The sequence below is a fragment of the Lingula anatina genome, chromosome 9 (assembly GCF_051362555.1).
Source record: "Lingula anatina isolate TDL-2025a chromosome 9, LinAna3.0, whole genome shotgun sequence".
NCBI lineage: Eukaryota > Metazoa > Brachiopoda > Lingulata > Lingulida > Lingulidae > Lingula > Lingula anatina.
In genome coordinates this window covers 16,892,910-16,906,973 of record NC_141775.1, presented here as the reverse complement: position 1 = coordinate 16,906,973, position 14,064 = coordinate 16,892,910, and the positions used below count along the sequence as shown (strand labels likewise).

At 37.5% G+C, this 14,064-nt stretch overlaps 1 protein-coding gene across 1 annotated transcript in view; it reads left to right on the top strand.

Moving 5' to 3' along the window:
• Window positions 1–11,864, top strand: part of LOC106164607 (uncharacterized) — a 39,613-nt gene extending 27,749 nt beyond the window's left edge. Inside the window, exons 8-10 of the mRNA XM_086995668.1 lie at window positions 8,302–8,334; window positions 8,655–9,325; window positions 10,742–11,864. Coding sequence (XP_086851794.1) covers window positions 8,302–8,334; window positions 8,655–9,325; window positions 10,742–10,780 — 743 coding nt within the window. The 3' untranslated portion in view covers window positions 10,781–11,864. The remainder of the gene's footprint in view (window positions 1–8,301; window positions 8,335–8,654; window positions 9,326–10,741) is intronic.
• Window positions 11,865–14,064: the final 2,200 nt, after the last annotated feature.

Genomic DNA, 14,064 nt, shown 5'->3' with positions numbered 1-14,064 from the left:
AGTTCAAATTAGAAAGCCAGGTCAATTGGGTTATCATTTATTATTGAATTTAATGCAATTTTGTGTGAAATTTCATTTTTCTCATTCTGGCACTTTCTAAGTATAAACTTGAACTCTGATGGGCCTGAAGCCTTATGCTTTTACTCTCATCGGTGTTACCTGTTGTGCAAAATTAAAATTTGATGTTGACTGTGCAGTTAAACATAATGTATTATTGCATCAGAAGTTGTAGTCTCCTATTTTGTGCATTATTGTTTTGTGCTCTTCTTAAGTTGTGACTTATGGGCCTGAAAGACCTTTGAGAGGGTCAGTCTATAAATTTCCCTTGGGTATCACTTCGCTAATTTCAGTTATAAAGTAATTTGCCTAATTGATAGGCTACATAAAGCACACTTGTGATTTGAGATTACATAAAGCACACTTGTTGATATTTCCCTGTAAACTCCCATAGGTTAAGCTCTCTGCTAGATTAATAATAAGGAAGCAGTGATAATTATGCAGGTAAATTTTGTTTAATATTGCAAATAAGTTTTATATATATATATATATATATATATATATATATATATATATATATATATATATATATATATCAAACTGAAAGATTAAAAGTTTGAATAGCAGCTTCATTGGAATTATATTTACCTCTGCCAAGGAGGTTATATTTTCACCCCTGTTTGTCATCAACATAACTCAAAAAGTTATGGACCGATTTTGCTGAAATTTTCAGGAACTGTCAGAAGTGGGCCAAAGAGGACAAAAATCAATAATAATCAACAATTGCTACCTTGGCAGAGGACTGCACTCTCGGAGTGCTTTTCTAGTTTTGTTGTTTTCCTTTATAATTTTTTCTCAAACACTTGCATTTGTGACTTTAAACTCTCATCCGCCTGAGACTCTGACATTTCTGTTTTTCCACATAAGCAGTTGTATTGTTTTTTATGTCTTTAAACATTATGTTACTTATGTAATATTATTTTATGCACTGTCATCATTTTTCAAATATTGAGACTTACATCATGTGAATTTGAACTCTCATGGTCCTGAAACTGTAATCTTATTGAAAGGGTAGATTGAGACCATCTTCTGGGACTTCCGGAAGACAGTCAGGTTATTAAGTTTATATTGCCTGGTATCTATTTTTTCTTCTGTTGGAAGACCATCAAAATGGAGGATGGATCAAAATAGATACTTTGGAATACTGTCAGAAAATATCTCTGGGTCCGCTCATGTTATTGACCATTTTACCTGTTGTGCATGATTAAAATTCAGTGTTGACTGACAGTGCTATTATAAGCATTATTTATTATTGCATCAAAATTGACAAAATGACCTATTTTGCATCTTTATTTTCTGTTTTTTGTCTGTACATTTGACAGCTTTGCTGCCTTGTTTTTTTTTTTTTTCATAAAAAGGGACTCTTATCGGTTGGACTCGTATAATAAATAAATGCTTATTTACAAAGAAAAAATATGAAATGTTTATTTTCCTCTATTCATCCTGTGCAAGCTTCATTTCACTATATAGACAATAATGAGCGGTGGAAAAACCCAAACGAGGTCAGAATACCTACAGGATGTAATGAGTCAAAACGAGGCTGGTATACGGTTGTTGCAAGGAAGACATTTTTTGCATACATGGGTGTGAATTGATTTGTGCCATTCCTGGATGAAGGTAAAGTTCCGTACATGCTTACATTTACAGAAAGCTGAATAAATTTGCCACAACTTACTGGTAATTTAAAATTGGAACCTGTTCTCTAAGAATGCAAGCATTTGAGTCAAAGTTGAACTTCCGCTGTAGCTTTAGTAAAATATTTGGTTTCAAACTCGCTTTTCTACATTTAACAGGGTTTAAATCAACTCGAGGAGCATCTGACATGATTTGCAATTTACTTTTTATGTACAGACACAGATGTGTCTGTACATATTGCCATCACCTGCGTCTGTCGTCGCCGTCCCCGTCCCTGTCGCCGTCCCTGTCACCGTCGATGTCGCCGTCGCCGTGCACTTTCATCGTTAACACGATAAGTGGAAGACAGTTTTACTTTTTGGCTTTATATTTACAGAGCTGATGAATATTCATAAAACGCAGGTCAAGTTTGAAAATCAGCATGTTTGGGCAATTATTGTAGTATTTATGCTGTGTTTTCACTTTTTAGCATATATGCAACACTGTTAACACATTTCAAGGAAAACCGATAGGCCTGTTGTCATGAAACTCACAGGAGTAATTAATCTTACTAAAACGCAGATCAAGTTCGAAAATCGGCATGATCGGGCCACTATTTTAGTAGTTATGCTGTTTTTTTCACTTTTCAGCATATGTGCAACACTGTTAACACATTTCAAGGAAAACCGATAGGCCTGTTGTCATGAAACTCACAGGAGTAATTAATCTTACTAAAACGCAGATCAAGTTCGAAAATCGGCATGATCGGGCCACTATTTTAGTAGTTATGCTGTTTTTTTCACTTTTCAGCATATGTGCAACACTGTTAACACATTTCAAGGAAAACCGATAGACCTGTTGTCATGAAACTCACAGGAGTAATTAATCTTACTAAAATGCAGGTCAAGTTCGAAAATCAGCATAATCGGGCCATTATTTTACAAGTTATGCTGTTTTTAAACGTTTCCTCAGATTCAATTCTTAGGCATGTTAACAGTCTCATTATTTAACTAATAAGATTCGTAAAAGTGTTTGTTTGACATTTCCTGCATCTTTACAACATTGTTAGTTGATTATGTAAAAATGATGGTAAACTTGTTATCATGTATTGTATAATAGAGTTTCAAAAATGGAAATAAACTCATATCATTGCAGTTTGTCAGATTCATTCATTCACTATGTTCAGAAACTCAGAATGGAGGAAATTGGACATTAAACACTGTTCTATTGATATTTTTCCCATCTCATCAATTTTCTTAGTTGATCATATAAAAACGGCAGAAAACTGTTAATTTTGTTTTATGTTAAAAATTGTTAAAAATGGAAAAAAAACATTTCAAGACAGTGCTGTCTTGTTTACATTTTGGCATTTTCAAGTTGTGACTTTGAAGTTCCATGGGCCTGAAGACCTTTGCTAGGAACATTTTCTGAATATCCATGATACTAATATTTTATTATTAAAAATTGATGGTAATTATCCTGTAAACATTATGTAATAGTGCATCAAAATTTGAAGACACCCCTATTTTGGACACTGCTCCCATGATGACCATTTAAGGAAAACCATGTCACTTACTGTTCTCAAACTTACAGGAAGAAACATGGGACTTAAATAAAGCTTCAGTGGGCAATGCAGACTATTTGGTAAATTTTTTTGGCAGTTAATCAGTTTTTTGTGAAAATTTAATTTTTCACATATTGGCATTTTCAAGGTGTGACTTAGAACCTCCACGGGCTTGAAGACCCATGCTAATCACATTTTCTGAAAATCCACGATACGGATATTTTATTATTAAAAACTGATGGTCATTATGCTGTTAAGCATTATGTAATATTGCATTAAAATAGAAGAAAACACAATTTTGGGTGCTGCTGCCATGATGACCATTATGGGAAAACCATGTTACTTATGATTGTCAAACTTTCAAAAAAGAAACAAAGGACTAAAATGCAGCCTGAGTTGGAAAAGCAGTCTAATTGGCTTCTTTTTCTGGAAGTTATACATTTTAGTGAAATATTCATTTTTATCATGTTGGCATATTCATTGTGGGACTCGAAGCTCCCATGGACATGAAGCCAAATGGTAATCAAATTTTCTACATGTCCATGCTAATTATAGTCAATAATCAAAATTTGGTGATAATTATTCTTTAATTTATTTTGTAATGTTACATCAAAATTGACAAAAATCTTTTTTGCACTGCTACTACAAACATTATGAAAAGAAAACTATGTTACTTATTATTATTTTCAACTTACAAGTATGATTTGTAGGATTGGCATGCAGTTCAAATTAGAAAGCCAGCTCAAATGGGTTATCATTTATTATTGATTTTAAGCAGTTTTATGTGAAATTTTCATTTTTCTCATTCTGGCATTTTCAAAATGTGAACTTAAACTCCCATGGGCCTGAAGCCTTACGCTTGTTACACATTTTACTTACATTGGTATTACCTGTTGAGCATAATTAAAATTTGATGTTGAATTTGCAGTTAAGCATAATGTACTTTTGCATCAGAATTGACAGTAGCCTGTTTTGTGCATTGTTATTGTCTGCTTTTTGTCTGTACATTTGACAGCTTTGCTGCCTTGTTAAAATGACAGTATACATAACAAAACTTTTATACCCTTAATAGCCGAGATATTCCACCGTTTCTGACACCCTATAAATCTCAAAAAATTTCACCCAATTCAAATTCTTCAACTTCCGGTTTGGTTAAAAGCCTCCTAGCGGCAGACCGGTGGCTCCCAGGCTGTGTAGTTCCTACTCGAATAATATACGGAATAGCACAGGTCTCAAACTACTGCGCATGCGCGAAAAGTACGCTGTTTGAAATAAACAAATGCATTTATTTTCTCTTCACAAATAGGGTAATTTCTTTCGCATTTATAGTGTTATATGTGGCACCAAAGGGATTTTCCCTCCCCCACTCTTGATTAATAAAATTATCCATCGAGAGGAATGAAAATTATATTGCAAAATACATTAAAAAGCGTAGGAAGGTTAATTGCAGATAATGCTGTGAGGATATTCTAGGGGTCATGCCGATACTCCCCCGCACCGTAACTCCCCCGTACTAATATTCCCCCGCACCGATACTTCCCCTTAGTAAATTTTTGCATTATGCACATCGATACGACCTCACACCGATTGATCCCCGCATCGATAAATCCCCTCTAAAATTGCCGTTATACGCACACCGTTACTCCCCCGCAACGATACTCCCCGCATTATTACTCCCCCTATGCAATTTCCACGAAACTGAGGGTCTGGGTAACGGAGAGTCATCCCTTCATTTAATTATAGGCCTACAGGTTAGGGTCAATTGACGTAAGTGGGTCAAAATCTAGGGCGGGGCTGAATTACCTATGCAAATTGATGGGAACTGGACTGTCTATCATGGGAGAGTCTGTCACCTTGCATCAATTTTTTTCACATATAGATTTGAAAAATTGGTCAACGACTTGGAAGCACGGCCTACATTGTATAAGAAATACTTTTTTCAAATGGAAAAACGCTTTGGATATTGGTGAGATAAGTAAAAAAAAAATGGCCACAGGGAGATCCTTGGTGATGTTGTTTTTATGCTATTGCGCAGTGCATACAACTCTTAATTGCTTACAATTGAACATCGGTATTGTACAAAAGAAGCCGCAAAGTTCCTAAAAAATCTTGGGCGACAACACATTAGTCTCATTCACAACCGGCCGCACGGGCTCTTACGACCCGTTCGAGTCCAAATTTTGCGGAGAATCTCACGTGCCACGCAAGTCCTGTATGCGAAATTACAAGTTCGCATGCACGTATGTAAGCACGTACGGAGGATACTAAACATTTCCAATAGATGCTACAAATAATCTTTGTTACGCTTTATTCTACAAATAATCTCAAGTTACGCTTGCGGCCTCGCTGTTTAAATAATCTTTAAACAGCGGGGCCGCAAGCGTAACTTGCTCCCTTCACAAGGAGTTTGCGAGGAGTTTGCAAGTGAGACTTGCGTGGTCCAAGACGCACGTCGCAAGCAATGAAAGAGAAAGTGCCCTTTGCGTGTTGAGTACGGCGCACGCCCTCACATCTATGACGAAGTAAGTCAAAAACACGGCGGGACTGCGAGAATAATAGGTGTGCTCACGACGCATGCTCGAAGTCCAACAATTTTCAAAAATTTTGAATTTTGCTCAATTCAGATTCTAATGTGCCTCCAAAAGACAAGGGAAAGAAGTTTAAGAGCAGAAAAGAAGGTTGGAGGAAGATAACAGAAAACGAAGCGCTTTAACACTGCTTTTTTATTATTTAATAATTTAACAAAATCATCGTTGCCTGAAGAAAAGACATAGCTGCGTCATCTTAGATTAAAACTAACTTTGCCTTAAGTAAATAAATAAAAGGGCGTATAATATAAATACGGTAACTACAGTAGGAGAACAATATTTATTTTGCACAAACATTTCTCAAATTTACAAGGCATAGCTATAGGCCTACGTACTGTTAAGCTGCACGCAAAGTCTGAGATCGACTTCGAGTAACGCCCTTTATTTTCCCCAATATATTTCGAATAAATTGTGTCAATCCCCTATGTGTCCCAAGAGGGTGGTGCATCTTGAAAAAAAAAATAGCATAATAGAAAGGGTTTTGAATCACGATATGTGTTTACAAAGCCCAGGGAATCTTTGCTTTGGGGGAGTAGTGTTTTTGCGGAGTATTGGTAGGCGGGAGCATCAGTGGGGGGAAGTATCGATGCGAGGATGTAAAGAAGCGGGGGAGTATTGGTGCGGGGGAGTATTGGTGCGGTGATGTAAAGAAGCGCGGGAGTATCGGTGCGGGGACGTATAGGCATTCTAGTCAGGGGCGAACTCGGCCAATATAAAAATTTTAACTTCGTCTTACGATTTTGTTCTAATTTTTAAAAGCGAGGCAATGGAACCAAACAATACGAATCTAAAAAAAAATTGATATTTTTTAAAAGAGGTTATAGCCGGGCGTACATCAAAAGGCGGCTCGTTTATTATTGTGATATGTAATAATAATTTATATAAAAGATACGATATAATAGGTTCTTGTCGATTAGCTTTATTGATTTTTTAAGTATTTGGAGACTAAAAACACAATTTAAGCTGAATGGTTTCAAATCGAGGCACCACGTATTTTAATACTGTTAAAACCATGGAAAAGGTCAAGGACGTTTCAGATCGCTGACGGTGCGCGCGCGCCATCTGGTGTTAAGTCCGCGAATGACCGTTTGCAACAACTGATTGTTGAGTTGCTGTAACTGATTGTTGAGTTGCGATAACTGATTGTTGAGTTGCAGTAACTGACTTGAATCATTTGTGATTGTTAGATTTTGACGAATGATTAAAATGACCAAAACTAATTTAGTAGAATTAAGTTTAGATAGTTAAAGTAGGTTTTGGTTGTTAAATAGTGCCGATAGATTGTTGAATTGACGTTTGCATTTTTTGCGTGAATGGCGTTCCATAAATCTAAATGCAACCATATATATATTAAAATAATATAGGCTTAACTTAGTAAATACTTAGTCAAATGTATTTTCATAATCCCCGAAAAATGATATTTTACACATCTTATCAGTATTTTTCTGTACTTTATAACCATTGGTAATTTTCGCCCATCGACTTCGTTAAAACAATATAAATATTCTCCACAACACCATGCAGTTTATATTTTAATCATGCTAACAATACGAGTTTTACATGGGCATCAAAGTCTGGGTGAGGGTAAGACTATTGCCATTCTGTGTTGCGAAAATTTTTCATATAAATTGTTGCATATTAGATTTATTACCCAGCCGTGTACAGCGCTAGAATTGTTTTAACTTTTGATTTAAAAACAAATGCCCAAGCATATTTGGAAAGCATTTAATGACAAAAATTAATATCAGGCCTACCCAACTACCAGACTCGGCACATAAGGATCCTTGAATTAACCGTTATATTGGACCACACTACCTGTTTTCAAGGTGTGTGTTAGGTCGCATTTCGGAGTATCATACCCCAGAACAAATTTTGTAGCACGACTGCGGGCTCATCCACGCTCGGCTGAACAACCTTAAACTGTACTCTTGCTTTAGAGTACTCTATTTTATTGTCTCTATGGGGGTATATGGGGACTTTACGACATTCGGTTTGAATGTTTTAACCACTTTTGATAGGGATTTTTGCATTGTATTAGATTAATGTTGCGGTCTAAGATTCATCTAGGTGGCTTTCAAATTTATGCACCCGGTTTTAAAATCAAATAGCGATTTTACGACAATCGTTTACTATCCAATCAAGGTGACAGTCGAGCGTGGGCTCATCCTGTCGGTGTTCCAACTGATACTCCGAAATGCGATCTGATACACACCTTGAAAACGGGTCTTGCAGTCCGATATACCGGTTAATTCAGGATCCTTAGGTGTCGAGTCTGGTAGTTGGGTAGGCCTGAATATGCCCTGGTCGTATTTTGACATTTTACCTGCGGTGCGGCAGGTATACATGTGCAGCGGGTTACCTTTTGCTCACAACACATATCCATTAATAAGTTTCTTCATACTTAAATTACACGTATATTATTATAATTGCTAATTGTGGTTCATCATGCGCACATTCTTAAAATCCTTATTTTTACAGATAGTGCACAGGCAGTACAAACAAGTGAACCAGGTAATTTTGTATTTGGTAGTGCTTGGGTTAGGCCTAGAGGTGTGTTCATTATTCTTATTTTTACTTTTATTTATTTATTTTTTTTTTACAAATCTTCAATATAAAAAAATAGCATAATGTTATTAGCATGTACCCCCCTGTTCATATGACAGCACATTTCACTGACTACATATTTCTGCCATAATGCAGTATATTTTACACACAAAAACACATACGCACGCACGCACGCACACGCACACACTAGTATACTACTCACTCTCTTTCCCTATAAAATTATTGTACAAAAAGCATTGATCATTATCAGAATTTTCTATTTGTAGGTGCGAGTGGCCCGAATGTGTCATTTATCCATACACAGAGGTTTACAAGGCTGCATTATCTCGTTATTGAACTTGGAACGAAAGCCATTAAAACCTTCTTCTTCAAGGATGTTGTTAGGCCTGGCATCACTGACGGTGGGGACATCAGTGATAACAATGCAGTGGTTCAGTTTTTAGGCAAGAAAGGCGTGAGAAAGGAACTTGAGAAACTCAAGAAAACAAAGGCCATATACGACTCTCAGTGGAATCTGTTGTACCCTGCCTCTGGTCATACAGATGTGGAAACGTTTGACATTACATTGCTGGTGTTATTGATAAGAAATCTTCACCCAGACAAAGCCAACCTAAAATGGCCCAAAGCAAATGCCACGACAAGTACCCCTCCACAAACGACACAGGGTTTCATCGAACACATCCAACGGCTTAAAAATGTCAGGAATTTTTTACAGCATTCCGCCAAATATGGGATCCAAGACATGGAGACATTCCGCACAAATTGGGAAATCGCCGGTGCTTCTGTTCTAGCACTTGGTGCAGATCCAAAGGAAGTGGAAAAGATACAGGAATTCAACTTTAGCTTACAGGAGATAGATACAATAGTGTGTGAAATACGCAGCTGGGCAGAAGATAACAAACGGCATTTCGACAGCAGATTTGACAGGCTTGAATTAGTAATTAAAAATATTTATTTCCCTCTGTATGTGCCGTTCTCTGTGCCGTCCTCATTGCGCTTGCCATAAATTGAAAGAGGCGGATTTTTTTTTTTGGGGGGGGGGGGGGCAGGGGGGTCCTGATTTCTGAAAAAAATTGCGCTTACATTTCCTCTTGAAATTAGAATGTTGACTTGCTGAATTACAGTTCTGAATAGAACCGAATGACACCGTGCACCCTCTAAGTATCAGAATTGTTTGGGGCCTAAAGCGAACCCCACGGCAGGGTGGGGTGGCTTGGCATCTGTGCCCCTCCTCTTCAAATAATCCTGGATCCGTCCCTGAATTACCGTAAGTGAAAGGGTTAGTTGATGTTCGTCTTCAGTTGTACGTGGCATATGTGGATGGTCCAATGCCAGATTGAACCTTCGCATTTTTACCTAGTGATATTTTTAAAACACAATTAAAGCCTACATATAGTTTACATTTACACCGGCCCGTGCGCTGAAATTGTCCATACTTTCTTTTTTTTTTTTTTGAAATCGTCCGGAGCTAGGATCTACGCCGAGTATGTCTACATTTAAATGGCCTAAAATCAGTACGATTTCGCACGGTCATCATCTACCTCCTCTCAGACGCCGTGTGATAAGGGTATTACGGGCAGTATACGTGCACCGTAGGGGAAGGGGGTTAGTCCGCCCTCGGGGCAAATTTGCACACACACCCCCATATCTCAAAAGTGAAACGTTGAATTCCGCCCTCCGCTATATTACACGTGGAAGTGCGCTATCAAAACAAAAATCGTGGCCTGTAAGACCACGTAGTGTTCTATTCCTCGTCAGTCAAAACTCAGTTTTATTACCTGGTAAAAAAAATCAGACTCTATTTACTGTCTTTTTTTTTGTCGACAGAGTATTGATTTACATTATGTTTGCATTAAGTTCTATTGGGGCAAGTCCGCTACTTTTGCACGGGACTTAGCTAGTTCACTCCTGGGCGGACTTGCCTCATTACATAAAACCTGTTGTTAAACATATTTTCTAATGAAAGTTTATGTTTTTTTAATGTTTTATTTTTGAACAGGTATTCTAAGAGCTTTGTCGTATTGACATGGTGACATTACAGTGGCGGATTTAGACGTGGGGTCAGGGGTTCCTCCCCCCCACCTCTTCGATTTCTGGTCCCCGCTTGAATTAGTATTCTGACTAGCTGAATCATATTTCTAAACCGCACCAAATTGCTCCGTTTGCCCTCTAAAGTACCAACAATTTTCGGACCCCGAACCCCATGCCTGGTGGGGTGGAGGGGGGGGGGGGGATCGGGGCTTCAGCTTTGCATCAGCACCCCCCCTTCAAATAATCCTGGATCCGCCCCTGTATTATATGTGTTATTACCAAACTAAATTGTTGATTCATAGACATTGTATTTTATTTTCAGATGGTGGAGGAACGTATAAGAAAAAAACCTAAAGTATGATGAAGAGACAATAAAGCATGCCATACAACATTACAGACCCACCACTGATGGATATAGAAAAAACTTGACATTCCATGTTCAACCTTACGAGATTATATTAAGAAAGTGCCTGAGTGGGAGTGCCTCAAACTAATATCATTTGATAATCAAAATCCAAAGAAAAAACTTTTACTATTTAGAAAATGCTGACAGTGAAGATAAATGTGTTTGCATGGAGTCATGGTCAAACAGTAAAGCACATGAAAAGTGGATGGTATGTTGTGCATGAAATATGTGGGCCCACGAGGAGTGTGCGGACTCCCTTGGCCTGCCTGACTTTACGTACGTTTGTCACAACTTTGATTCTGATTAATAACTGCCAAACCATAATTTTTACTTACAATTTACTCAGTGGCTTTGTTTGGTAAATAGGCAGGTTGCTTTTGAAAATCAGCATGATCGGTTTACATTAACTGTGATAATTGTTTTTTTTTTTTTTTCTTTTGTGAAATCTTCATTATTCACATATTGGCATTTTCAGTGGCTTTTATATCTCATGGAACTGACTCAGTAGCTAGTTTTTCATGTTACCTGTAGCGCATTATGTAAGAAGTTAAGAGTGATTATGCTATTATGTAACAGTGCATCAAAATTGGCCAAAACATCATTTTGTGCACTTTTTCTGCAGAATGTCTGAACATTTGACAGCTTTGCTGCCTTGTTTCTTGGTAACTGTATATTTGCAAGCTTTATTGTCTAGTTTTTAATTAAAATGTTGGAATAGAAGTAAAAGTAAAATGTCTGGATATTAGGTAAGATTTTCAAAATACTTACCAGATTACACATAATATTGATTATTGTAAAAAACTTCTAAGATTTAGTTTTACAATAATATAATGGAAAATGCCTTCTTAATAATTAGAATGGTTGCCTAAGCTGGAAAAATGTATCTGCTGTCTCAGTCCTGTAACTATTTCATACCTTGACTAAAATGTTCTCAAATTTGGTAAATTTTTTCAAAATATCCCTCAATTGCAAAGGGAATCGCCATTTTTCACATCTCTCTTGTAAGTGAAATAAAAGAATATGTCATCTCATTGAAAGCTGTGGATCTTCTAAATGGTCTATGGACTGTGGCCTGGAAAGAGAACACCAAAATCATTAGCATGGTTACAGAGTGTTCGGCTACTTAATTTGCTTATATTGGTAACATTGAATCTATTTTATCTTTATAATTGTAACAATGCAAACTTTAAACATAATCACAGTTGTATTTTGCATAAATGGTAATCAGTTGCAATAATTAACCTATTATATCAATTTGACAAGTATCTCAAACGGTGCAGTGCATGTTGTACTATACCTGAGGAATTACTAACCAAACTCCCTGGGCACAACTCCCTGCACAAGGATTTGGAGTTACATTATATCCAAAGTCTAAAATCTGAGTGAGCTGACACCCACCATACAGAATTAAAGATACGGTATATTATAGATATTGATTCTTCCTACCCACTTTCTGACTTACCCCCCCCCCCCCCCCCCCCCCAGGGCCACGCATCCATCCACGGTTTCAGAAAATAACTGATACTTCCTATGCACTTTTTATTTGAAATCTACCCCCTCCCCCTTAAGAACTACTTTATTTTCATGATCATCATTCCAGATGACCTCCTCCCCCCTCCCTCCCCACAGGCCTGTTAACAATTACTTACATTCCACTTCAGAGGCTGGTCATCAGCCTTAAGAATACACTGGACATGAGTGAAGATGGTCACTTTCTGGGTAAAGTGGCGGATTAAGGGGGTCAGTGGGGTCCTGCACCTCCCCTTTCAATTTTTGAAAAACCAATGGTCCCATCCTGAAATTAGAATGTGACTAGCACTCTAAGACTCCATTCCCAGAGATTATATCGATCCAACTGCATCCACCTTACTCCCTGGGGGTTCACGCTAAATAGCTGTCAGCCAAGCGGGCACGAAAGTTAATTACCCCCTTTTAGCTTGTAGTAGGTGGGACGGACATTCAAGTCGGATTATCTGACAGTAATCTAGTGAGACTCCCCACGGGGATACATCGATCTAAAATCTATGGGAATGCGTCCTAAAATACCATAATTTTGGGAGATAAGGGGGGGGATGATGGAGCTTCGCATCTGAGCCCCCCTGAAATAACCCTGGATCCTCCCCTTTTTATGTACAGACACAGATGTGTCTGAACATATAGCCATCATCTGCGTCTGTCGTTGCCGTCGTCGCCGTCGCCGTGCACTTTTACCGATAACACGATAAGTGGAAAACCATTTTACCTTTTGACTTGAAACTTGCAGAACTGATGAATATTCATAATACGCAGGTCAAGTTCGAAAATCAGCATGATCGGGTCACTATTAGGGAATTTATGCTGTTTTTATGTACAGACACAGATGCGTCTGTACATATAGCCATCATCTGCGTCTGTCGTCGCCGTCGCCGTTGTCGCCGTGCACTTTTACCGATAACACGATAAGTGGAAAACTGTTTTTTCTTTTGCTTTGAAACTTAGAGAACTGATGAATATTCATAATACGCAGGTCAAGTTCGAAAATCAGCATGATCGGGTCACTTATAGGGAATTTATGCTGTTTTTTCACTTTTTTCAGCATAAATGAAGCACCGATAACACGATAAATGGAAAACTGTTTTACTTTTTGGCTTGAAACTTACAGAACTGATAAATATTCATAATACGCAGGTCAAGTTCGAAAATCGGCATGATTGGGTCATTTTTTAGTGAATTTAGGCTATTTTTTCTCTTTTTTCAGCATATATACAGCACCGATAACACGATAAATGGAAAACCGTTTTGGCTTTTGCCTTGAAACTTACAGAACTGATAAATATTTATAATACGCAGGTCAAGTTTGAAAATCAGCATGATTGGGTGACTTGTAGGGAAGTTATGCTGTTTTTTTTTACTTTTTTCAGCATATATGCAGCACCGATAACACGATAAGTGGAAAACCACTTTACTTTTTGGATTCAAACTTACAAAACTGATGAAGATTCATAATCCGCAGACCAAGTTCGAAAATCAGCATGATCAAGCCATTTTTAGGGGAGTTATGCTATTTTTTCACTTTTTTCAACATATATGCAACACTGATAACACTATATAAGAAAAACAGATAGGCCAATTGTCATTATACTTACAGGAGTGGTCAATCTTACTAAAATGCAGGTTGAGTTGGAAAATCAGCATAATCTGGCCATTATTTTAGAAGTTATGCTGTTTTTTCACATTTCCTCAGATTCAATTCTTAAGCA